Raw genomic sequence first — 27,244 nt, forward strand, 5'->3', positions numbered from 1 at the left:
GTGAATTCCCATGTGAATGATGACCTGACTCTACCTGCCAGGAAGCTTAAGATCATGGGCCTCTATCTCCTCTGTGAAGTGGCCACAGCAACCCTTTCAGTGGCCAGTTCCCCAAAACCACTTTATCTGTGGTTGCTTTCTTCCTCGCACTTGCTCATTCTAACGTGAGTTCTCCCAGGATCATACGTTAAGCAGTATGAGTAGCACCTACTGAGTGCCAACTTTAGCTAGGCAGCAAGTTAGGCTGTTTGCATGCTTTGTCTTACTTGATCCCCACACACTCCTGTACGTGTCAGTACTATTACTAGCTCCATCTATGGATGAGGAAACCGAAGCTCAGACAGGCTGTCACCGGCCAGAGGCACACAGCACAAGGCAGAACCAGGCTGAGCCCCCTAAGGACAGGCAATATCAGAGGAAACACCAATGCTCCCTGCTATGCTTGCTGGGGCCTGGCTCCTAGAGGAAGGTTTGGAGAGGACCCCCTGCCCCAAACCTGAGTCGGTCACAGGGGAGTCCTTTTGCTCGTGAGTGGCAGAGAACAAAGCGGGGGTGGGGGGCATTCTGGGAAGATACTTGGCAAGTGTGACCTTTGAGAGGAGCTGGTTAGAGAGAAAGACACCAACCATAGTCAATAAGATGGTGAAGCCGGGACTGGCAGGGAAGGAAGAGTCCCAGCAGAGCGTGGGAGGTGATGCTTAGAGATAGCTGGGCAAGAGAGACAACGCTCATGGCCTGAGATGCAGGAGCAGACAGTGGGCCAGGGCCCTGCCTGATGTGACCACCAAAGACAGCCTGTCAGCTTTCCAGGGCTTTGTAATAGAAGCGCTAAAGGTTTTGGTTGGGTGGTATGCTGTGGGCTGCCTGAGACTCTGTGGGGCCAGGGACAGTATCTGGGGGTAGGTTGGTCCTGTGCTCATTCAGGGATGGGGTCTGAGAAAGGGGTTGCCACTTCCCTCTAGTGCTGTTAGTGCTAACTACCGTTTTGAGGGATGCCAGCAGTGTTTATCAACTGAGGACCATTTTGGCCCCCAAGGAACAGTGGCCATGTCTGGAGACATTTTAGTTATCACAACTGGGAATGTGCTTCTGGCATTGAATGAGTGGAGGCCACAGTTGCCGCTAAACTCTGCTAAACAGCATGCAATGCACAGGATAGGCTCCACGCCAAAGAGTTATCCGGCCAGCAATGTCAACAGTGTTCAAGTTTAGAAACCCTGGATTACAGTCACCACTGAAAATTCCTCTTCCTGAAATAATAGGCTATATAGATGGAGCCATGGAGGAAACTGGCTCAAAATCTCCACAGTGAGCAGAACTGAGCAAAGAAACATTCTAATTTGTGTTCACTTAGGTTCAGTCGCTCAGTCGTGTCCGACTCTTTGTGACCCCATGGACTCCAACATCCGCTGGATCATTGAAAGAGCAAGAGAGTTCCAGAAAAACATATATTTCTGCTTTATTAACTATGCCAAAGCTTTTGACTGTGTGGATCACAATAAACTGTGGAAAATTCTTCAAGAGATGGGAATACCAGACTACCTGACCTGCCTCTTGAGAAACCTATATGCAGGTCAGGAAGCAACGGTTAGAACTGGACATGGAACAAGAGACTGGTTCCAAATAGAAAAAGGAGTATGTCAAGGCTGTATATTGTCACCCTGCTTATTTAACTTATATGCAGAGTACATCATGAGAAGTGCTGGGCTGGAGGAACCACAAGCTGGAATCAAGATTGCCGGGAGAAATATCAATAAGCTCAGATATGCAGATGACACCACCCTTATGGCAGAAAGTGAAGAGGAACTCAAAAGCCTCTTGATGAAGGTGAAAGAGGAGAGTGAAAAAGTTGGCTTAAAGCTCAACATTCAGAAGACGAAGATTATGGCATCTGGTCCCATCACTTCATGGGAAATAGATGGGGAAACAGTGGAAACAGTGTCAGACTTTATTTTGGGGGGCTCCAAAATCACTGCAGATGGTGACTGCAGCCATGAAATTAAAAGACGCTTGCTCCTTGGAAGAAAAGTTATGACCAACCTAGATAGCATATTCAAAAGCAGAGACATTACTTTGCCAACAAAGGTTCATCTAGTCAAGGCTATGGTTTTTCCAGTGGTCATGTATAGATGTGAGAGTTGGACTGTGAAGAAAGCTGAGTGCCGAAGAATTGATGCTTTTGAACTGTGGTGTTGGAGAAGACTCTTGAAAGTCCTTTGGAGTGCAAGGAGATCCAACCAGTCCATTCTAAAGGAGATCAGTCCTGTGTGTTCATTAGAAGGAATGATGCTAAAGCTGAAACTCCAGTACTTTGGCCACCTCATGCAAAGAGTTGACTCATTGGAAAAGACCCTGATGCTGGGAGGGATTGGGGGCAGGAGGAGAAGGGGACAACAGAGGATGAGATGGCTGGATGGCATCACCAACTCAATGGACATGAGTTTGAGTGAACTCTGGGAGTTGGTGATGGACAGGGAGGCCTGGCGTGCTGTGGTTCATGGGGTCGCAAAGAGTTGGACACAATTGAGCGACTGAACTGAACTGAACTGAACTGGACTGCAGCACGCCAGGCTTCCCTGTCCTTCACCAACTCCTAGAGCTTGCTCAAACTCATGTTCATTGAGTCAGTGATGCCATCCAACCATCTCATCCTCTGTCAATCCCTTCTCCTCCTGCCTTCAATCTTTCCCAGCATCAGGGTCTTTTCAAATGAGTCAGCTCTTTACATCAGGTGGCCAAAGTATTGGAGTTTCAGCTTCAACATCAGTCCTTCCAATGAATATTCAGGACTGATCTCTTTTAGGATGGACTGGTTGGATCTCCTTGCTGTCCAAGGAACTCTCAAGAGTCTTCTTCAACACCACAGTTCAAAAGCATCAATTCTTCAGCGCTCAGCTTTCTTTATAGTCCAACTCTTATATCCATACATGACCACTGGAAAAACCATAGCCTTGACTAGATGGACCTTTGTTGGCAAAGTAATGTCTCTGCTTTTTAATATGCTGTCTAGGTTGGTCATAACTTTTCTTCCAAGGAGCAAGTGTCTTTTAATTTCATGGCTGCAGTCACCATCTGCAGTGATTTTGGAGCCCCCCCAAAATAAAGTCTCTCACTGTTTCCATTGTTTCCCCATCTATTTGCCTTGAGTAGATGGGACCAGACGCCTTGATCTTAGTTTTCTGAATGTTGAGTTTTAAGCCAGCTTTTTCACTCTCCTCTTTCACTTTCATCAAGAGGCTCTTTGGTTCTTTGCTTTCTGCCATAAGGGTGGTGTTATCTGCATATCTGAGGTTATTGATATTTCTCCCAGCAATCTTAATTCCAGCTTGTGCTTCATCCAGCCCAGCATTTCGCATGACGTATTCTGCATATAAGTTAAATAATCAGGGTGACAATATACAGCCTTGACATACTCCTTTTCCGATTTGGAACCAGTCTCTTGTTCCATGTCCAGTTCTAACTGTTGCTTCTTGACCTTCATACAGATTTCTCAGGAGGCAGGTAAGGTGGTCTGGTGTTTCTATCTCTTTAAGAATTTTCCAGTTTGTTGTGGTCCACACAGTCAAAGGCTTTCGCATAGTCAATAAAGCAGAAGTAGATGTTTTTCTGGAACTCTCTTGCTTTTTCGATGATCTAACGGATGTTGGCAATTTGATCTCTGGTTCCTCTGCCTTTTCTAAATCCAGCTTGAACATCTGGAAGTTCACGATTCACATATTATTGAAGCCTGGCTTGGAGAATTTTGAGCATTACTTTGCTAGCATGTGAGATGAGTGCAATTGTGCAGTAGTTGAGCATTCTTTGGCATTGCCTTTCTTTGGGATTGGAATGAAAACTGACCTTTTCCAGTCCTGTGGCCACTGCTGAGTTTTCCAAATTTGCTGGCATACTGAGTGCAGCACTTTCACAGCATCATCTTTTAGGATTTGAAATAGCTTAACTGGAATTCCATCACCTCTACTAACTTTGTCCATCACATCACCTCTACTAACATTCCGTCACATCACTAACTTTGTAGTGATGCTTCCTGAGGCCCACTTGACTTCATACTCCAGGATGTCTGGCTCTACATGAGTGATCACACCATCATGGTTATCTGGGTCATGAAGATCTTTTTTGTATAGTTCTTCTGTGTATTCTCACCACCTTTTTAAAACATCTTCTACTTCTATTAGGTCCATACCATTTCTGTCCTTTATTGTGCCCATCTTGGCATGAAATGTTCCCTTGGTATCTCTAATTTTCTTGACGAGACCTCTAGTCTTTCCCATTCTATTGCTTTCCTCTATTTCTTTGCATTGATAGCTGAGGAAGGATTCATGTCGATAGTTTTAAACAGTGTAAGTTGTGTTCTCATGTCAACAGTCTTGGAAGCAAAGCTGCTGGATATCATTGTAGATACACACACACACCTCCCCCCCCCACCTCAGATGCAGGTATTCTCTCCAGGAACCCTTCTGGTATCCCTATGGGACATGCACTATCACTCTCCCTTATACAGATGAAGATGCACTGAGGCTCAGAGAGGTTAAGCATCTTGTCCAAAGTCACACAGCCAGCAAGTGGACTTAGCCATGGTAGGGACTCGGAAGTTTCAGGCTGAAGTAGGTGCAATTTAAAGAAAACTGAAGAAAGGGTAGGAGACAGGGTTTGAGTTCAGACTGCCACTTACTGACTCTGTAGCTGGCACATAATTCCAGTCTCCCCTGAGCATTTGTTTCTTTATCTGTAAGATGAGTTAGACAAAATCATCTTAAATAGTTTGTGATTCTTTGAATCTGGATCTTAAAATTGCACCTTCTTCCCATACTGTAGATTTTCATTTCTTTGTCTCCTCCCTCATCCATTATGCCTATTCTTTCCTCACAGAATTTCAGAGATGTAAATCTCATCTACAATCCAGGTAAGCAGGTAGAGGACAAAGCAGTGCTGCGATCAATTGACAAGAGGTCGTGAGAAAGTGGTAATTTATTGTGTTTTGCTCTCTGGCTATGCCAGGAAAGCTAATATATGCTCCCAGAAATGGAGGTACCAGACAGATGGCTGAAACCATAAGGCACGCACATATATTTTAAGTCTGTAGATCTGAGCCAGAAATAAATGAGACTGTGACAGCTCCAGGGCAGAATGAGGGAGATGTCTTTTCAGGCAGTAAAAGATAAACTTGCCAACAATTAAATGGGTTAGTTCCCATGATTCATTCATTCATCTACTATATGGATGGAACCGTTTTACGGTCATGGTGGGAGAGATGATATACGCCTAGAAAAATGTCAAGAACGCATTTTGATGGACAAGAACAATGAGACACTCTCACCATTTCCTGTTTACCAGGTCCCATTCTATATACAAATGATCATAGCAACCCTCTGAAGTAGACACTATTATTATTATTCCCATTTCCAGATGAAGAAACTGTCACCAAGGAGATTAAGTGACTTGCTTTAGATTCCTGAGCTAATTAGACAAGTTTCTAACAAGGCAGCTGGCCCAGAGTCCCTGCTCTAACCAGGACACTCTCTGCCTTTGTACAGTTAGCAACATCTCTGTCTCTAAAATGTATCAGTGACTCAGAGTCTCTTTGCTCCAAAATTCATAGAATGTGAGAGTCAGAAGGTGCCTTAAAGGTGACTGAGCCCAGACGCTTTTCATATCTCTCTAAACTGCATGAACTTGAAATTTTATTTGAAGCTCAGTTATTGAGATAAGGGGCTGGGAGGCTCAGATTCCTGCACCCTCTTCTTGCTGTCCTCCTCTCAGGGACCCTGGGTCCAGGGCTCTGCAGAGCCCAGCTAAGACTGAGTACTCCTGATCTCTCTTACCACCTTACTCCCATTCTGCAGATGGCAAAACTAAGCCCCAAGGCACCTATAAACTAGAGTGGAAAGGACACTTTCCCACCTGTTAAATGAGGTAGTTGGATCAGCTTCTGTCCTTCAGCATGGTTTCCTGAGCACCTACTATGCCCTTTCTGTGTCAGGAGGGTCTCTTGGCCCTGAGGTGCTGTGACTATAAAGACCCCACAAGCACTTTGTGTGTCTTTGATGCACAAACATGTCTTCCTTTCAAGGGAGGTTCTGCGGACCAGCCCTGTCGGTCCCCAGGAGGGTGTGAAGATGCTCTTCAGCAACACAGAACACAAAACTGGCCATGGGAGACTGAGGATATGTCTTGGACTCTGTTCAAGGATCGCTCCTCCCAGGACCATCCCAATCCTAAGTCCCAAACAGCCAGCTTTGAATCCTTGTCTCTCAGGAGCCTCCCCAGCAGGGCTGTCATATTACTAAGAAAGGTGGTGCTTCGGGTTGAATTCTGTCCCCCTTAAAAGACATGTTGGAGCCCCTACCTCTAGGACCTCAGAATATGACCTTCATTGGGAACAAGGTCTTTGCAGAGATAACCAAGTTAAATGGAACTCATTAGGGTGGGTCTTAGTTCAGTAGGACTGATGTCCTTACAAAAAGGAGAAAGTTGCATATGGACGCACAGTGGAAAGAAGTTCATCTACTAGCCAAGAAATGCCTGAGGCCCCGGAAGCAGGGGCTGAGGGTGGGCTGGAGCAGATCATCCCCTCCAGCCTCCAGGGGGAGCGTGGCCCTGCTCCCGCATTGATTCCAGACTCTGGGCCTCCAGAACTGTTGTTCTAACCACCCCAGAGTGGAAACGAATTCAGATGGGGTCAAAGCATTACTGATTCTGGCTAGAATCCTATGGATCTTTTCATTATGTTTTGTTTTGATTGTTTCTGTCCTCATATAATAGGTGCAGTTCTTTTTTTTTTTTTTGCCACTTATAAATTCTGGAGTCCCAGCCACTGAGGTGGCTCAGTGGTAAAGAAAGAATCCACCTGCCAGTGTAGGGGACACAGGTTCGATCCCTGACCTGGGAAGATCCCACATGCCTCAGGGCCTCTAAGCCTGAGTGCGGCAACTGCTGAAGTCCATGTGCCCTAAAGCCAGTGTAATGAGAAGCCCGCGCACCGCAACTAGAGTAGCCCCTACTCGCTGCAACCAGCGAAAAAGCCCATGCAGCGATGGAGACCCAGCACAGCCAAAACTAGATAAACAAATGAAAAAATTATCAGAAAAATTCTGGAGTCCAAAAGTACATGCACTTGTTGAAGGCTTTTGATGAGCTTACTTCTGGAGGCTCACAGCTTCTGCTATAACCACTACCTTAGAAGAGAGGGCAGACCAGACTGAAGAAATGCCCCGGGAATGAATTCCTGAGAGCCCTGGCATTTGGGAGGTGCTGCCAAGGCAGCCTCCACCAATGGCTTCCCACACCCGGCCCCCCAGGACGCGGTGGCCACAGGGTTACAAGGCTTTCTTTCATCTCTGTCCAAACCTTCAACTGTCCTCACCACCCTCTTCCTTCTCTACTGACTGCCTTCTCAGTAGAATCCTCGCCTGACATGACTCCCCTTCCCACAACCTGGAGGCAGTTGCTTGACTCTAGGAAATGGAGCAGGCCGACAGACTTCTAAGCAGAGAAACCACACGTTTTCATGGAAAGAGAACTCTGGGGCTCAGAGAAGCTGAGTAGCTCACTGTTCTATAACCAATCACCGCTTGTCTTCGGGGAAATCATGTGAAGCTCCTTGACCTTCAGACTCTTTATCTGTAAAATGCCGAAGGTCATTTCAACACTGCTGACCTCATAAAGATGGATGTTCTGTGTGTGTGTGTGTGTGTGTGTGTGTGTGTGTGTGTGTGTTAGTCGCTCAGTCGTGTCTGAGTCTTTGCCACCCCATGGACTGTAGCCTGCCAGGCTCCTCTGTCCATGGGATTCTCCAGGCAAGAATACTGGAGCGGGTTGCCATGCCCTTCTCCAGGGGATCTTCCCAACCCAGGGATCCAACCTGGGTCTCCTGCATTGCAGGAAGATTCTTTACCAGACATTCTATGCAGTGTTACAAATTTAAAAACCTGTCAAGGGAAGCCAGGTAAACAGTGAGTGCTTGCTTAGGAAAACTGGAATATTTGGGAGACTGTATTAGTTTGTCGTAGCTGCTGTAACAAATTACCGTAAACTGGTGACTTATAGCAACAGAAATTTACTGTCTCATGGTTCTGGAGAGAAAACCGGATTTATTGAGCCCAAATCCAGATGTGGACAGGGCCATGCTGCCTCTGGAGGCTGCAGAGAAGAAGCCAGGGCTTATGCTTCCAACTCTGGTGGTGCTGGCATGTCTTGGCTTGTATGTGCATCACTCAAGCTCTGCTTCCTCCTCTTCTATGTGTATCAAATCTCCCCACCTCCCTCTTATAAGGACACTTGTGAATGCATTTAGGATCCTTTGGGATAATTCAGGAATAGTTTTTTTTTTTTTTTTCTGCATCAGGATCCCTAGTTTGTTCACATCTACAAGCCCCTTTTTCCTTAAGAGGTCACATTTAGTGGTTCTAGAATTTAGGACCTGGTATCTCTAGGTGATCATTATTTCCTTTTGTTGCAAAAAAATCTTTTTATACTTTGGAAAGCCATTTTCTTAAATTAAGCTAACTGTTCAGTTTTTAGAGGCACAAACATATAGGATTAATAAAGATGGCTCCTCCTCCCAAGCCAGGTCAATCAATGAATAGCTAATGTTGCAATCCCAAACTGCTTTCTACATCTTTTATCCAAAATGCCCTTCCTACAATGCTGTGAGATACAGCGGCGATTACTGTTCTACCCATTTTTCAGATGAGACTCAGAAAAGTTAAGCTATGTGTTCCATGTCATTGAACCAGGAGTTGTACGGAGGTCCTACCATCTTTTCTCTGTTACCCTGTGGACCACAGAAGTGACAGGGACCCTCAGCTAAATTCCCTTCACATGAAAATACCCACCGTGGCCACGCGGCCACCTTACCTGCTGTGGCTGTAGCTTTCTGGAGCATGGTACATGAAGACGTTTCCTCGGACCGTCCTTGCCCAGTGGCTGGCCATGTCGATCACGGGGCAGATGATAAAGTAGTCTCTGGTGAGAGGAAGACAGAGGGGGGTGTCTAGCTATGTCCAGCTCTATAGACAACCATGCTGGGTAAAGGTTTCTCCCAGGTAAGGGTCCCTGGGCTACCAGCCCTTCTGCACACACCCGTAGAGAACACACCTGCTCCTTGCACTCCCAGCTTTCCTCTTTCCCCAGCTGGGCCCCCTGCACAGTCCAGCCTGCTTCATGGATGGCCATGGTCACACACTGTGGTCCATATGACACATCTCAGGGTCAAGAGACCCGTGGGAAACATCTTCCCAGAACATCAATTTTACCCAAAAACTTGGGAACAAAACGTCTTATAGTCAAATAAATACAATACACTGTGGAGCTGAACATAATCATGAATTTAAAAAGAAGATGGAGACCTCAAGAGTCTGGGGCTACCAGGCTCTGAATCCCACACAGCATCTCTACGTCTCCTTGACACTCCACGTCCTCAGCTGAGAACTGGGGCCCATGAGCCCAGCACTGCAGAGATTCTGGTAAGTGATGGACTCATGGAAGTCCATCACTGAGAGGGCTGCCTCCTCCGGAGGTGGAGACCAGCACTTCCAGGGCTCACAGGGAAGGTTCTCAGAGAGCACGTGGCTGGTGGGGTGAGTCTCGAAGTGCAGATGGAGGCAGCCGTCTTCAGCTCATGGGCCCTAGAGGAACGGTGAGCAGGACAGGGGTAGGAGCAGACCTTCAGAAAGGCCCACCCTGGTAACACTGTGACGAGGACACTGGAGGCAGGGAGGCCCGTGAAGGCTGTTGCGTCAGCCTGGCCAGGAGTCTGCCTCATCAGTGAAGCCTTCCTGGGTTACCTGCCCTCCCTCAGACCTCCACTCCTGACCCCGGCTCATGGATTACTCTCAAAGACAGTTACAGGCTAAAGCTGGAACGGGAAGGAACATGGGTTTCTGAACTCTAGCCTGAGCTCTTTCCACAACATGGATCTGAGCCAGTCCCAACGTGGCTGTGAGAGTCTCAGGGCCCAGGAGTCGGACATCTGTGAGCCCTTAGGGTCCATTCTGGGGCTGGGCCTCCAGGAACAGCTGCTGGCCATTTGGTTCAAAGGGTTCAAAGCTGAACTCTCCACTGGAGGGAAAATTAGAGCCTTCTTGGGCCCTGAGGTCCCAGGAGGTGGTACAAAGTTTTATTCGGAGCCAATGATGCTCTGATTGGAAACCGCAGACTCTTGGGCAGAGAGACCAAGCAGGGAAGCATGTCTCAACACCCTTCAGTCCAGCTCTTTCCATCACAGGCAAGTTCAGCAGGGGCCTCCGAGCCTCGACAGCAGCTCTGTCCCCAGGGATGGAGAGCGAGGGCCAGTGTGGACCTCCCCAAGGACAGGAAAGGAGCCACAGGATGCTGAACCACCCCCCCCCCCCCGACCAGGTTCTTCCTCCATGGAGGGGCGCCCGCCAGGGAACCAGAACATGCCACGGGGGACTCACAGGTGACTCAAGAGCTAGAGTCCCCGCTGTGGTCTCATCCCAGGGGCTCCACAGGCAGAGAGACCCAGAACCTGGCTGTTTCTTGACTGTGATGAGTGAGAGAGGCATGGACTGCAGACGCATGGGTTGGGGGCATCCACTCACCACTCCTGGGTGGGGGACCTGGGCCGACTTCCCCAGGAAAGGAAGCTGGAGGCAGTGACCTTGAGCAACAAGGCCCATAAACAGTGAGTGTAGAAACAGCATCCTGGGGAATGGGCACACGGCCTCAGGAGCCCTGCGTCCTCAATTCTAGGTGTGACGTCAGGCACAAACCTTCCCCTGTCTAGGCCTGTGTTTCCTGTGCAAGGTGAATTCTGTCCAAAAGCAGAGTCACTTGAGGGACCCTAAAAATACATTTCATGCTTAGTCACTCCATCCTGTTGGACTCTTTGTGACCCCATGGACTATAGCCCACCAGGCTCCTCTGTCCATGGGATTCTCCAGGCAAGAATGATGATGTGGGTTGCCATTTCATCCTCCAGGGGATCTTCCTGACCCAGGGATCGAACCCAGGTCTCCTGTACTGCAGGCGAACTTTTAACCATCTGAGAGATATATACCAGCACTTATGAGGCCTGGGCTCTTGCCCCACCCTTCGAGTGCTCCCTACATGGTTCTCAAGGGTAGCCTAGGTCCAGACTGCTGGACTGGAGGACGGCGGTCCTCTCTGCTGGGTTGGGCTGTTCCCTTCTGCGCCAAGCGCCCCACTCCCTGGTTCTCCATCAGCACCAGCTGAGCTCAGCTTCTAAGTGCAGGGTGTATACAGCAGGCGCAAGTACCATGGAGGGAAGGAAGGGGTCACTGCTCGTGTCTCCCCCATGCAGGCAGGCAGCCCGCACTTTGGACTAAATGAGGGAGGCAGCGAAAAGCACCAGCACTGTGCCCCGGTTCTCCCCAAATGGCCTGAGCATCCCCACGCCCGCGTGGAGGCAGACCCGCGCACCCAGGGGGCTCACCGCGTGGCCTGCTCCAGGGCACGGGAGAAGGAGGCATAGTCGTCCGAGTCATGCTCCAGGGAGTAGTACCACGTGGCCGCAGCCTGCACACCGGCGTCTGCTGCCTCGCCACCCAGGGAGTTCTGCAGCGCCTGATAAAAGGCTGTTTTGCTACTGGTCCGGCCTTGACTTTCCTCAAATTGCTTGAAAAAGAAAAAGATACGGAAATCGCCCGATCAGATTCTGAAAGGCCTCGAGTCAGCGTCGCTCCAACACTTGGTTTAGAATGTTCTCTCTGGAAAGCAGTGGCAGATGGTGTGAAGCCCATGGGTACTAGAGCCAGACGCCTGGGTGCGAATCCCAGCACTGCCTCCTTCCAGCTGCGTGACCTTAAACAAGCGCTGTACCTCTCTGCGCCCCCTCTCCCAGCCTGAAAACGGACAGAGCAGAGCCCGCCCCCACCAACCCAGGCAGGGCTGCGAGGAAGAGTAAAAGCTGAATACACGTGAAGCACCGAAAAGCGCGCCAGCAGCAAGCAAGCGCTCACTGAACGCCAGCCGTTGCGGCAGGCTGCTCTTGGGTCTCACAGTGGGTGCTCAGCCAGCCTGTCACGTGGTTTCGATAGGAAAGCAGACTCCCGTCTCCTTCACTGACTCAAGCAGTCAACGTAAGGATGTTCTCTGTACCCTCTTCTACTGACAAACCCACTCCAGGGCCAGGGCCAGCTGCTTGCCAGGCCTGGGAAACAGCCCTGAGCATGCTGTTCAGAGAGCCCTGATCAAGCGTCCCTGCTCTCGCGGGCCTCATGTTCTAGAGAGTGGAGGTGGAAAATAAGCAAATAGTTACACCGTTCATCCGGGACAGGTGCTATGAAGAGAAGCAGAGCAGGGTGAGGCCGAGGGCAGGGCGATTTCACAGAGGATGGGCGGGGATGGGGAGGGGTCCCCAGGCACCTCTCTGGGGATGGGCGTCCAGTTGGAAGTAAGTCTTTCCCCTTTCCTTCTTCCTTTCTTTCCTCCGTTCCTTCCTGTCTAGCTTCCTTCCCCCATCTTTCCCTCCCTCCTGTCTTTTCTTTCTTTCTTGTTTTCTTTCTTCTCTCTTCTTTTCAAAATCTGTTTTTAAACTGCAGTATCACTGGTCTATAACGTTAGATGACTTGGATGTGTACCACATTCTATTCCTACTTCTGGGTACCCGACCGTGAACTCCCCACCAAAGGTTTAGTTTCCATCCCATCACATACGCCTGAGACAGTAAATGAAACTGAAGTTAGTCCCTTTTACCCGTCTTCCCTGCCCCCACCCCCGCCTCTGATCACTGCTACTCGGCCCCTGCTGTGTCTACGCGTTTACTGTTGCTTGGTTTGGTTTGTTCAGTTGTTTGTTTCACCTGCAAGTGAAGTCGTATGGTATTTGTCTTTCCTTCTTCCCTTCCTTACTTGTCCTGTCTGCCTGGGAGAGTCTGGGGAGGGCCATGTCTCCCCCGCCAGGACTCAGTTTCCTTATTTCTTAAGACAAGGGGAGGAGGGAGATGCAGCTCCAGCGTGTGAGGTCCAGGCCCCTCGGCCCCTGTACAGTCCTGGGGTGTGTGTTTACGTATTTCTAGACTCTTATGTCAACACCAACATGTGCTTATCAGGACTTCCTGACCTGTTTAGATTGTTTTCCTAAACGTCCCAAGCACACCGGGCCTGTGATTAGAATTCAAGGAGTGGATATGATCAGTAAGGAATCCCTGCTGTCTGAGACACAACCCACTGGGGTCACAGGCTGTGCTGCCTTCAGCCTGGCTCACCAAGAGCCTGGACCAAGGTGTGAATCACTGATCAGAAGCACGTCTGCTGGTGGCTACACGCCAGCTTCAGGAGAGATGAAGAAAGGAGATAGGGAGAGGTGTGCAAAGATGGCTTAGTCTGAATTCTACCTATAATGGGTTATTTCTTGGAAAAAGATCTGAAGAAAATATGGCAAAAAATGCTAATACCTGTTAAATCTGAATGTGCCTACTGTATCAGTGTTTATTATATCAACATGGGTTTATTATATAATTCATATATTATCAAATATTTCTGATCATGATCTATAATAAAAAGACATTGGATACATGCGGAATTCACACACACTCACACTGAAAGGTCTGTAGTAATGTTCACAAGTAACACTCATTCTCATTGTTAACATCTATGATGTATCTGATAGTTTTCATTGTATTGTATTGTATTCTAGTCTTGGTCTAGTCTATTCAAAATGCTTGCCTGCAATCTAATTGACTTCACAATCTTCTAATAGTTTAGGTGGAAACCATCATGTTATTATCTGCCCTTTTCTGAGTGTTTGACATATTTTATCCCCCAAATTATATTAGTCACCATTCACATACCTCCGATTATTGCTAAACATTTAGCATGTGTATTTCACTGAAATATCAAAATCACCATGAGTTGGGCAGTTGCATAGAATCACGTCAAATTCCAACAAAACTTTAATATACAGGGCACAGCACAGCTCTGGGCACACAAGGTCAGTAGATGTGAGTGATTTTTTTTCCCTTGTCCCAGATGCAGGCAGGGGCCCCTGGGTGCCTTCAGGATGCTTTACTGAATCCCCAGGGGCTATTCTTGTTCTATTCTTGTTCCAGGACCACCGAGGAACCCCTGAACCACAGGACTCAGTGTGGTGCTCTGTAAGTGCTGGACAAAATGAATAGTGAAGACCTTGCCCTTCGTAGAGATAACACAGGAGAAGCTGCAAGTCCAAAGTCAAACCTCCTGGATTCAAATCCTCAAAGCTGGAAAGACCTGGACTTGGATGCCAGCTTTGCTAGGTATTGGATGTGCATCACGGCGACTTCCTGGACCTCTCTGCCTTTGTTTTCTTCTCCGTGCCATGGGCACGATAACATTACCCTCTTAATTAAACTGTCCTGAGGTTACACGTGCACACTGTTAGCATGATGCCTACTGCTGGATGCATGCAGACTCAACCCTGGGCCCAGCTCAGCTGGCTCAGAGGAGCTCATGTTTTACAGTAAGACCTGATCCGTGCTGGGGCCCCTGGCTGTGGGGCCAGACCCTTGGAACTCCTCTTTGGAATCACTGTTGGAGAATGACTGACCTTGTCCTGGTGCTGTGAAAATTCTTTCCACAAAGAGGCCGCTTTTAGGAGCAGCACGCCATTAAGCCCCGGGCCTTACTAGAAGCACCTCAAACAGCCTGAACAGTTCCACAGCTAGAATGCTGAAAGGAAGGTCCCAGTTTCTGCTGTCACGAGACTGCAATTCATTTCACATTCTAACAGGACCTGAGTAGCTCAGACGAGCTGGGACATGACAGTGTCCATGGTCACTAGTCTGGAGAGACGGCTGGAGCGTGGACCTGGGACACAGCGGGGCGTGTGTGGATGCAAAGGGGCCTGATTTCAGCAAGACCCAGGTCTCTTCCTGCTTGGCACGGACAGAAGCACAGATGCCATTGCTGGTTTAATTAAAGAGGCAGCGGGAGGGAGTGGGGCCACCACGTGACTGCCAAGCCGGGGGCCAGTGGCACAAGCTGTAATTATGGGCAGGACCTTCCTCAGAGGCGGGTTTGCTGGGCGTGGGCTCATTAAGGGCCATCAGGGATTGGCACATCTGAGCTGCGTGGTTTTATAGGGCTGCCCTGAATATGCCCCACAGAACAGTTAGAGGAGCCCTGGGGAACATTTAGAGACTGCAGAGGGGTCCAGAGTCACCTTGCATGCTGGTGGCCTAGGGAACTGAATGTGGGGTTCAGACCTGGCTCTGTGTGCGGCCTCAGAAGATTCATTGCCCGTTGGTGTCCCCAGCTCCACAAAGCCCCAGCAGGAAGCCCAGGAGCCCCTGGTTCTCCTCTCCTTGAAGTTATGCAAAATGGTTGTGACATTGTAAGCTGGAGGAGAGAGAGACCGAGAGAGGCATCTCCAAAGGCAAGCAGGTGCACGCTGAAAGGAGCAGTGAATGGACAAACGTCCCCAGAATTCTCTAGAGCTCCAGGGTACCTGGAGACACAAATCCTCCTTCATTTAATGGGCATACGTTAGAGACGTACTGTGGCCAGCAGCTAAGCGGTTTGAAGTGAACAGGACACAGACCTTCCCACAGAACAGCCTGGTAAAATCGAAGAGGTAACTTGTCAATGAATGAAGTGGTTGTGCAAACCGTCGATGGCTGGTGTCCAGCAGAGACGGGGGTGAAGCAGAAAGAGGGCGGGTTTGGGAAGCACACGATTGCTTCCTCACTCCCTCCTCAGCCTACCCTCATCACTCAGGCCTTCCCCTCACCCCCCTGAGACCGCTCCTATCAAGGGCCCCCGGGACCTACATCTTGTCAGGTCCAGGGGTCAGATCTCTGCCCTCATCTCACACCACTTCCAATGACGTTCTACCCTCGACCTCAACTTCCTTTCACAAACACGTTCCTTTCTTGGCTTTCTGTGAAATCAAGATTTCTTGGTTTTCTTCCAGGTCTGTATCTATAGCTCTGAACTCGCTCCTGAACTCCCAGCTCACCCACCCAACTGCCGATGCTACATGTATCCCCAGTCTGGGCCTGCCTCCCCTCTACCGTGTCTTTAGCCCTAACTTAACACACCAGCTGGCCCCCTGGGCCTCACAGTGGACCTCAGTCTGGTCTCTCAATCCTTTGTTATCTTTCCACAGTCGGTTTTCCATAGAGCCGCCAGAATGCTCTTCAAATTCACTGATCAGGAGTATCATTTTCTAGCTTGCACTTTCTGATAATGGCCCCCTGCAAGTAGAATCAAGTCACTGCTCAGATGGCCTAACAGGTCAGCTTTCCGCTCTTATTGCCCCCTCCATCACCCACTGGGTTTAACAGCATCTGGCCTTCTCGCCCCTCAAACCAGCCCTGCCCCGGGGTCTTTGCACCAGCTCCTCAACTGGCTCCACTCATGACAGGCTCTTCTCACCACTCAGGACCAGAAGTCCCCTCCTCGACCTCCCTGCAAAGTGCTTTCCCCCATCGCTTCCTTTCCTCTCTTGTTACTGTTACAGCTTTCTTCAGAGCACACTCCATGATCTGAAACTCCTATTTCCTTTGTTTACACACCACTGCCACTGTCCTTTCCCTGGAACATAAACTCTGTGAGCCAGGAGCCTGATCTCTTTGGTGGGGGCTGGGGGCGGGGGGTTACAACGTTCCCCAGAGCCATGAGGTGAGCCCTCAGAGAGTTTGTGTTGACCCCTCCTGCCCTGACCACTGGGTGTGGAAGTGACCAGACCAAAGGCTGACTTCACCTTCCAGCAGGCCTCTCTCCAGGCCCCGTTGTAATTGTAGGGGCCATGATAAAATGTTCCTTTTAATTTTTTTTAAATCAGAAGAAAAAATTAATAATAATAATGAACATATACTAATGAATCCAGGGACTCCCCTGGCAGTCTGTGGGTTAACACTTCACCTTCCAAGGCAGCGGGTACATGTTCATCCCTGGCTGGGGAGCTCAGATCCCACACAACCCAGGGCCAAAAATCCAAAATATTAGACAGAAGCAATATTGCAACAAATTCAATAAAGACTTAAAAACTGGTCTGCATCAGAAAATCTTAAAAAAAATAAATAATGAATCCAGCCTGGCTTACATTCATCTTTTACTGGCACAGTCAGAAAATATTTTTACTGTTTGGGGGAAATGAGTCAAACCCATTGATCCTTGGTTTTCTCTTCACACAGCACAGGGGATACTGAGACTAGGGACACGGGTGAGTGACAATGCTGAGGGTCGGCTGGTTACAGCACCAGCGTGGAGGGGTCTCGGTACATACAGCTCCCACGGTTGGGTGCTGTCACCTTGCCTGGAAGTACTTAAAAAATAGGACTAAAACTACCCTATGACCCAGTAATCCTACTACTGGGCATAGACCTTGAGAAAACCATAATTCAGAAAGACACATGTAACACAATATTAATTGCAGCACTATTGACAACAGCCAGGACATGGAAGGAAGCTAGACGTCCATCGACAGGTGAATGGATAAAAAGATTGTGGTATATATACACAGCAATGGAATATCACTTGGCCGTAAAAAGGAACAACGTTGAGTCGACTGAACTGAGGTGGATGAACTTAGAGCCTGCTATACTGAGTGAAGTAAGTCAGGAAGAGAAAGACAAATACCATAGAGTAACGCATTCACAGGGAATCTAAGAAAATGGCACTGATGAACGTATCTGCAGGGCAAGAGCAGAGACGCAGATGTGGAGGTGCAGGTGTAGACACGTGGGCACAGCGAGGAAAAGAGGGTGGGGCAAACGGAGAGAGCAGCACAGTGGGCTTAGTCACTAGGTCGTGTCCGACTCTTGCGACCCCATGGACTGTAGCCTGCCAGTCTCCCCCGTCCATGGGATTCTCCAGGCAAGACTACTGGATGGGGTTGCCATTTCCCTCTCAGAGTAGCATAGAAATATATGCACTGCCATATGTAAAATATCTAGCTAGTGGGCAGTTGCCGTATAGCGCAGGGAGCTCAGCTCGGTGCTCTGTGATGACCTAGAGGGGTGGGAGGGAGGCTCAGGACAGAGGGGACACACACACACACACACACAGAGCTGATTCATGTTGTTGTATGGCAGAAAGCAACACAACATTGCAAAGCAATTATCCTCCAATTAAAAATAAATTCTAAAAGAAGAAGAAGAAAAAAAAAACACAAGTTCTCACTTAACTACAGGGTTGGTTGCCCTGTGCCCATTCAAAGACTAAAGAGATGCTAGCTCTCAGACTGGTTCACCTGCCTGCATGGCATGGCTAAAGCAAGGAATCCCAACCTGTTTTTCTGATTCTGGGTCCTGGCTTTCCAGAGGGCCCCAGGATGTCTAGGGTCCGCACCCTCGCATCTCTTCACCCCAAAGGGCTGGGGATTCGGCGTGGCAGTCCCTGTCTCTCTCCACAGGAAATCCATGTGCCCCCTGAGACTCTGGCACGCCCCTCTGCTGTAATCTGTCACCAAAGGCTTGGTTTTCCCGGGCTGGGGCTCATGCCAGCTCCTGGGGCTGCCAGGTGCCACTTTCCAACTTTCAGATGGGCTGCCCTCCCCCTCCCAGCTCCCTGCAGGGCCCCCACCCCACCTGCTCCTGGATGAGGCCAACTCCCAGCCAAGCTCAGGGGCAACACGGCGGGGGCCGATTGCAGTTTTTTTCTCGCCTTCCTTGGAGATGCTTGTGCTTGGAGGGGAAGGCAGAGCATTGCCTCTTGGAACAAATCTGCTTTTGATCATGCAAATTAATGCCCGGTTAATGTAGGCAGACTGTCAATTTCACCAGTTAGGAAGAGAGAGAGAGAGAGAGAAAAGAGGGAAAAATCCCCACCACGGTGACTGACGAAGAATTTCAACGGAAAGCTGCTACTTCAGAAAATAAGATCGTTCTCTGTGAACAGAGCCATCGCAGGCATCTCAGGGCGCGGCGATGCACCACCGGTACGTGGTTAACTCTGCCGGTGTCGTTAAGGCTCCTCGGGTGGGCCACAGGCGGCCTGGGGTACTGGGGGCTGAGGGTCTTCACGTGGATTCGCTGGAAGCCCTACCCACCCTCTCTGGGCTGAGGGAATTTATTGGGTCTCCGCTGCTGTGACAGACGGGTGAGTCTGGGGCCTCACTTGGGGTGGGAGGGATGTCTATCTACCTCTCTCATGACTTTCCCTGGGAAGCTGGATGGTGTGTGTTTGGGGTTGGGCTCTGGATGGTACTGATGCAAGAGTGGAATGAGAGGAAAGCATGTGTATGTATCTGCCACGATTTGGAAAACTGGCGCAGGTCAGGCGAGGTGGTTCGGTGATCATACGCTCTTTGTATTCCTGCCTCCTTGGGATAATTCTCTGGACTGGGGACAATAGCTTTGATATTGATTGTCATAGCACAGTTAAAGAATTAAGGGAAAAGCTAATATTTATTGAGCACATGCTACTTACTGCCTGTATTTTTTTCTTTCAACATCTTTATGGGGATATGTACTGATAATCTCCCGATTTTACAGATAGGGAAACTGAGGCTCAGGCTCTAGGGAGCTCAAATTCTCCTGATTACAATCCGTGGACACCCAGGACACTGGCACTCTGCTGACAGACAGCTCAGGGGACGGGGTACCGGCCAGTTCCGTCATCACTGGGTCACTTCTGCTGTCGGTGCCACTGTGGGTCCAATGACCCCTTCTTCCCCAACTGTGCAGAGGTCCTGCAGTAGGTGTCTGTCTCTCCAAACAGTGTGTATCAAACTGCCTTTTAATGATTTATTTTTGCTCATTTTCTATTTTGTTCCTTGACTGTGAGCTCCTCGAGGGCAGGAATTTAATTTGTATTTATGTCCCAAACACCTAGCACAGTGTTGGGGGCACAGTAAGTGACCTTGTTAAGTGTCGCATGACTAATTGAACAGGTCTCTGTGCTGGGAAAACATGCTCGAGACTCTGTTCTAGTGGATCTGTCCTGCTTCTCAGCACAGACAGGGTGGGAGAGGCGGGGCCGATATGGATGGATGGAGGACTGGGGAGAAGGAATGGCTGGGATGAAGGTCCTTGGGGATGTGCCACCCGGGGCTCCTCCTTGACTAACGGCAGCTGGACTCAAGTGCTACAGAGCTGTCCAGGGGGAAATGGAGAAACCCACAGCCCAACCCTGAATGCAGGTCACGAGCAGGCTGAGACAAAGCAGGGTAACCCGGAGGGCAAGCGGGCGCAGGGTTGTTGGAAATAAAAAGGGAACTTCAACACCACATTCAGAGGGCAGCTGGTAGCGTGGTTCCCACTTGGGTGTCCATGCTGGTCCATGGCAGCTCTGTGCCAGGCAGGACTCTGAGGACTCCTCTGGGCTATGATCTGTCTGTAGGGTGTAGATGGTGCTAGTGCATTTCCACCACCCAATTTCCTAGAGTTGAATACAGAAAGCACCCCCGACTGGAGCCAGAGGACCTGCAGTGGGGACTCGGCTTTGCAAATGGCTAGTCAGGTGACCCGTCATGCGTGCGTGTTTAGTCGCTCAGTCGCGTCTGACTCTGTGGCCCCATGGACTTTAGCTCACCAGGCTCCTCTGTCCATGGGATTCTCCAGGCAAGAATACTGGACCGGGTTGCCATTTTCCCCGCCAAGGGATCTTCCCGACCCAGGGATTGAACCCAGGTCTTCTGCACTGCAGGTGGACTCTTTACCATCTGAGCCACCAGGGAAGCCCCTAGGTGACCTGAGGACAATATCAATGCTCTCAAAACATGTTTCTTCCTCAGTACAATGGTGTTAAGTGTTGCTTCATGAGTATGGACCTCATAGCGTTATGGCTGAGATAAAAGAAGAGTGGGGGAGGAATTGCGAAGTCCTTTGCATTGAGTGGCCCTGATTCTACCTGAGTTCCTGTCCGTGTGAGCATCTAGCATGCTGTCATTGGTGGACAGCAGGCTCACGAAGGGAAGGTTGGCTTTTCCCAGAAGGCTGGGATAGAAATAGAGTGCCTTTGGAGTTGGACAGACTTGGATTTGAATTCTGACTTCTCTCTGAACTGGTTTCTCATTGGAAAATTAGTGATAATAATCCCTGATCCATAAGGTTGGTTGGGGATGAATTATTGGTTTTGGTCAACCCAATCTTTCCTTAAAGACTCCTACGTCAGATCCGTAATTTTATTCTTTCAAACTAATAAAGATTCATCGAGCACTTACTGTGTACCAGTCACTTTTATAGGCACCAGAAATAGAGCAGAAAGCAAAACAGATAAAGTCTCTGAGCTCAGGGCAACTTATATGTGCTCACATTCTAGTGGAGGAGGAAATATGATAGACAAATAGATGACATTCAGGGGTACAAGTGCTGAGGATGGAGAGCAGGACAAGGGAGAGAAAGACTGCTGGGGGTGTGGTGCCCTCTGTACCAGAGTGGTCCAGCAAGTTCTTTCTGAAGGAGGTGAGGCAGTGAGTTACCTGGAGAAGAACATCCTAGATGGTCTAGTGGTTAAGAACCCACCTTCGAGGGTTCGATCCTGGGTCAGGAACTTAAGGTTCCACGTGCCACAGAGCTACTAAGCCAACGAGCCACAACTAGAGAAGCCTGCACCTGCAACAAAGAACCAGCACAGCCAAAGAACATTCTAGAAGAGGGAACGGAAAGTGCCGAGATCCTGAGGTGGGAGTGTGCTCGGCAGATCTGAGGACTGCCACAGGGACCAGTTGGGCTGAAGCACAGTGAGCGAGAAGGGAGCGGCAGCAGATGAGGTCAGAGACCGTATCAGATAGCGGTCGTGATGGACTGGGGCTTTCCCCTGTGTGAGCTGAAGCCACTGGAGGACGTTGAGGAATGAAGGGATCTGACTTATCCTGTGAAGGGATTACTCCAGCCACGGTGGTTCTTACACCTCATAAGAGGCAAAACCAGAAGCTGGACGATGGTTAGGGGCCATTATAAAAATCCTGGAGAAAGATGATGGCATGGGTCAGGGTGAAGGCAGAAGTGGTGGGGAGAGAGGGCTGGAAACATTCTGAAGATACAGCCACACAGACGTGCTGATGGAAAGCTGGGAGCAAGAAAGAGAGGTTTGGAGCCTGTGCCTGCAGAAGCAGGAGCTACTGTTTATTACAATGGTGGACAGTGGAGGACAAGCTGGTTGGGGCTGGAGGAGGGCATCAGTGGAATCAGCAGTTCCTCTGGCTATGTTAAGAGTGAGAAGCGATGAGACCTCTCAGTGAGGATGCCAAGTAGACCCTGGGCTAAGCCAGTCTAGGGTTCAAGGGAAAAGCCCGGGTGGGAGATAGAGAGTCGGGCTGGAGGTACAGGTCAGTCCAGGAGATGCAAGCATGTACACGTGATGGCTCTGCAAGTGTGCATTTGGCCCCAAGCCTGACTGTTACCACATCCTTCTTCCTCCCAAATTTCCAGTCAGCCCCTGGGTGAGTTCCCAGGGGGACATAGTCTCCCAAGACCCTGCCAATGGCTGCACTAGTGCCTGTTCACAGGAGGACAAACACGGGAGGGAAGTAAGACAGGGACAGTCTAACCAGAACGAAGGCGCTAAAGGAGCACTGGCTGGGACGGGTTTGGATACAAGCAGAGACCGGAACACAGCCGGGCGCTACTCCACCTGGACCTGCCGGCCAGGTCCCTGATCTGGAGCCTGGCCCCCTACCCGCCTCCTGATGTGGGCAGAGAGCTCTCGTCAGCAGACACCATCTTTCTTTGCAAGTGGACCAAGGAAACAGCTCCTTGAAAGCCTCTAAAGGGAAACTCAATGAGAGGAATGGAAACACATTGCTGCGGAGGGTTGCCAGTCCTCTGGATCTGGGCTCCCTGCCATGGGGGCTCTGAGAGTCAGGGCAGAGCTGGCAAAATCCCAAGATGCTGCCAGGAGAGGAAAGACCAAGGCAGCCACAGACCATCCTCTTACACTGGGCTGTCATCATCCCCAAGATATAAACCTGAGTTATCCTATGGTCAACCCTAGCACCAGGTCCATCAACTGGGGACCAACGTGTCCACATTGCTATATTTAAAACGGACAACCAACAAGGACCCACTGTAGAGCACAGGGAACTCTGCTCAATGCCACGTGGCAGCCAGGATGGGAGGGGCGTTTCAGGGAGAATGGATATATACGTATATGTATGACTGAGTCCCTTCGCTGTCCACCTGAAACTCTCACAATATTGTTAATCTGTTATTCTCCAATATAAAATAAAAAGCTTACAAATTAATAAATAAAAGCTCCCCTCCCCTGGTTCCAGTGGATGGATGGCTTTTCCACCATGAGTTAGGGGTGTCTAGGAATTTGCTGCCGGGGCCTGCTTCCCCCTGTCTAGGATGCTCCCTAGGCTCCCAGGAATGCAGTTCTTCCCCTCTCCCTAAGGTTGGAGATGGGCTAGGATGCATTTTCAGTGCATGGTCCAAAGGCTTAGAGCTTAGAGGATAGAATATCTTCTGCACAAAGCTTCCCATGTCCTCCCCTGCCGGGTCATGTGAAATGAGGAACTGCATGGAAGGGACTCCAGGGCTGATGCACACGTCTTTCCAACCTGCCCGTGCTGTAGGGCACTGTCTCCCACATGGAGGATGTAGAGCGTGCAGCAAGAAAGGACATTCATTTCTTTCTCATGCTTTAAAACGTTCTGTTTTTGTGAATCTTTTATAACAATTGGTATAGGACTATGCATGTATACTATTAATACTCGAATGACTAAGCTTCCTACTTTTTAATTGATGACAGACTTGATCAAAAGTAATTTGAAGAGCCACTGCTTTAAAGAAAAGCCCAGGGCTAGTGGTGGAGAGCGGCCTTGTTTCAGCCTTTCCTCAGTGAAACTGTCAGTCTGGTTCATAACCAAGTTGCAGACCCTCGAAATAAAGGGCTGAGTCATAGATGGATGCGTGGCAGAAAAACGTAGAGATGGATCAGAGGCAAAATTCCTTCTCCATGGCTGTGAGCCAACCAATGGAAGCTGATAGTGAATAAGCTGTGCCGTATGCCACCTCCTAATACACACACACACACACACACACACACACACCTCTCTATTTATACACATATACATGGTATTGTTGTTCAGTCGCTAAGTCGTGTCCGACTGCAGCCCCATGGACTGTAGCACACAAGGCTCCATGGGGTTCTCCAGACAAGAATCCTAGAGTAGGTAGCCATTTCCTTCTCCAGGGAATCTTCTTGGACCAGGGATTGAACCCGTATTGCCTGCATTGGCAGGTGGATTCTTTACCACTGAGCCACCAGAGAAGCCCATACATACCTGTATAGGCACATATATACGCATATATGTTATAGATAATGTGTACATATGTATGTTAGTAATGTTCATAATACTAAATTCATAGTATTATGAAAATTCTTTTTCACACCGATGCACCTCCTGAGATAGTCCACGTTAATTGCTGTTTATTCTTTCACATAGAAATATATACAATTATACACACTTACATATTTACAGATATACACTGTTTTTTTAAATATACGAATACTACCTTAATTTCACACTCCTCTGGGTTCTGACTTTTGTTTTCCATTCAATAACATATCACAGGCATCCTCAAGACAGGAGAGATGGGCCTGGTTCATTCTTTTTAGCATCTACATTATATATATCCAATAGTTCATGTGTATCTTCATTCAGTTAACCATTTCCCTGTTCATGGATATTTGAGTTGCTTCCAATGTTTTGCTATAACAATTAATGCTGTGACTAATACCTTTATATATTAACATATCTCATCTCAAAATGGTAGTTTGCATTTTTTTTTCTTTTGCTCTAAGATAGATTCCCCCACAGGAGGTAGATTACCCAAGGGAATAGAATAATCCAAAGGATGAGAGATCCCATTCAGTTGTGTTAATGATCCTTATTTGCTGTTATTAATTCCAATGATACTGCCTTATATAGAGTCAAACTGAGCCAACATTGACTGTCTGTCCTGTGTGTGTGTCATGAGCTGGGACCACCATCCCAGGTTGACAACCTAGAGGGCCATCAAGAACAGCTAGACAGGGAGAGGCGGGTAGGCCAGGGGCCAGTGTGCCCGACCCCTTCCCAGGGGTGGCCACATCCTAGTGAGGAGTGATGGCCTCTCTGGTCTGAGCAGGAAGCATATGCTCAGGCAGATAAATGACCCCACGAGTCCCTCACACTCTGCTGTGTCTCCAACAAGCCACAAGGCTCACATTTGGGCTTCCCTGCCAGACTGCCTTCATCCACCCACCTCTCCTTCTAGGCTCCGTGGGATAGGCATCCTTCGTGGGTACAAGGGGTATGCACAGCTGGAACCCTGAAGCTACAGAGCTCTTGAGTCAGCCTTGCTGACGGTTTCCCACTGTGATTCATACATTCACAGATGTAGTTTCTGGATGTGTCTGTGTCTGTGTTGCTCACAGCACAGCAGGTGTCTTATTTCTGAACCCCACCCCCACTACCATCTCCTAAATTCCTTACAGAGCTTGTGTACATGTAGTTTTCCAGTGACTGTCTTGAAATAACAAGCAAGCAAGTCCATGACTCTTGACCAAGGTCTCGCTTAGGTCCAGAGTCACTGGGCCACACCCCAAGGCCCCTCCCACCTACCTTCACAGCCTTGGCTCTGTTGATGAGCCCGTCGTCCTGAGAACTTCCAATGAGCAGATCCACCTTGACCCGTGGGGCCCTCTGCAGCACTCGGGCTGGGGTCTCTCGGAGGTACTGGCCGTCGACCACCGGACCCCAGTAGTGGAAAGGACCACTCACAGCCAGAAGCTGCATCAGGTGCAAAGGGGTGTCATGGTTTATATAGACTTCATCCTCAAAAACTGATATGAAATAGCCAGTTGTACTGCTTCCCCAGGGGCTTCCCCAGTGGCTCAGTGGTAAAGAACCCCACCTGCCAATGCAGGAGATGCAGGAGATGAGGGTTCAACACCTGGGTAGAGAAGATCCCCTTGAGAAGGAAAGAGCAACCCACTCCAGTATTTTTGCCTAAAAAATCCCATGGACAGAGGAGCCTGGCAGGCTATAGTCCAGAGGGTCACAAAGAGTCAGACACGACTGAGCCACTGAGCACAACACAGTTGCTTCGCTTAATCAAGTCTTAACCATAATGAGCACCAATGCTGGCTATTCACCCAAAGCTCTACTGGGAAAGAGAGTAACGTGGCCAGAACAGCAAGCAGGCAGGACACCAGGCCACAGTGCTGGGGTCAGGATGGCGAGTCTTACTCGGAGCAGTGACTAGTCCCTAGGAGAGTATCCCAGAACCTCCCACCGAGATGACAACAAATCCACTGGGAGGAAGGGTAAGCCTGAGCCTGTAGGGGATATTGATCGTGATGGTGGCCAAAGGCAGGACATGACGGGAAATTTATCAGCTTTAGTCACAGTCTGATTAGCTCATATTTGGAAGAGCTGAGGATAAGACTTGCTCCAGGTCCATGAGTCCAGGCCCGCTGCAGAAGGGATGAAAGCCTCAGCTCAGATGACAAGTTATTCTTTCTAGAGTCCCCTTTGCCAATATCAGGGCCAGGCAGGGAGCCTGGGGGCTGTAGCACCATCTTTATACGTTGGAGAAGAAGCACACAGCTGCCATGTCTAAGGGGCGTGGTGGCCTCGCTGCACTGCAGCCCTGTCCACAGTACTCAGTACATGTTACTGTGACCTGACCAGGTGACACCATGATCCCAGCAAGACCCTTTACAGATGTCACTTCATCTTCTCTACTCTGTAAGAGTCCCGTTATTAACCCCATTCTGCGTGCATGCTCGTGCCTGAGTCTTTGGGACCCCATGGACTGTAGCCCACCAGGCTCTTCTGTCTATGGAATTCCCCAGGCAAGAATACTGGAGTGGGTTGCCATTTCCTCCTCTAAGGGAATCTTCCCAACCCAGGGATCAAACCCAGGTCTCCTGGGTCTCCTGCATTGGCAGGTGGATTCTTTACCACTGAGTCACCTGGGAAACCCTATTATCCCCATAGTACAGACAAAATCTGGTGCACAGAGACCAGTCAATCCTCAGGACCCGAGTTTGGTCCATGACGTACTGCAGCCCAGGCACAGCTCAGGGAGGCGGGGGGGTGGTCAGGGAATATGCATTTGGCCCCAGCTGGTCACCAGCCTACTGCGTGGCCTTGGGTGGGTCCTGTCTCCTTTCTGGCCTGGTTTCCACTTGTAAAAGATCCCTCCGTCCCCAACTCACATACGAGTGCCCACCTTGGTCTGGGCATCATTGAGGATTCTGGCCGGCTCCTGGCGGAGGCAGGACACCATTTCTTGGACAGACGAGCTGGGGCAGCCAACCTCCTTTGCCAAAGCAGCTGCCTGTTGCCGAGCCCTCTCTGGCCTGATGACCGCGGCAGGGGAGAGCGCAGAGCCACCCTAGAA

At 49.4% G+C, this 27,244-nt stretch overlaps 2 protein-coding genes across 3 annotated transcripts in view; one reads left to right on the top strand and one right to left on the bottom strand.

Annotated features, from left to right (window-relative positions):
* The window catches only part of TG (thyroglobulin), a 235,997-nt gene that overhangs the window by 14,016 nt on the left and 194,737 nt on the right, over positions 1–27,244 (bottom strand). Inside the window, exons 42-45 of the mRNA XM_027560798.1 lie at positions 27,074–27,238; positions 25,459–25,626; positions 11,417–11,598; positions 8,857–8,964 (exon numbers count right to left, since the gene is read on the bottom strand). Of these exons, the coding sequence (XP_027416599.1) occupies positions 8,857–8,964; positions 11,417–11,598; positions 25,459–25,626; positions 27,074–27,238 (623 nt within the window). The remainder of the gene's footprint in view (positions 1–8,856; positions 8,965–11,416; positions 11,599–25,458; positions 25,627–27,073; positions 27,239–27,244) is intronic.
* SLA (Src like adaptor) overlaps positions 18,560–27,244 on the top strand; it is a 65,783-nt gene continuing 57,098 nt past the window's right edge. Inside the window, exon 1 of one of the 2 annotated variants that reach the window (XM_027560795.1) lies at positions 18,560–18,843. In XM_027560795.1, coding sequence (XP_027416596.1) covers positions 18,833–18,843 — 11 coding nt within the window. In that variant the 5' untranslated portion in view covers positions 18,560–18,832. The other variant, XM_027560797.1, reaches the window with a different exon arrangement.

The sequence above is a fragment of the Bos indicus x Bos taurus genome, chromosome 14, assembly GCF_003369695.1.
Source record: "Bos indicus x Bos taurus breed Angus x Brahman F1 hybrid chromosome 14, Bos_hybrid_MaternalHap_v2.0, whole genome shotgun sequence".
NCBI classification, from domain to species: domain Eukaryota; kingdom Metazoa; phylum Chordata; class Mammalia; order Artiodactyla; family Bovidae; genus Bos; species Bos indicus x Bos taurus.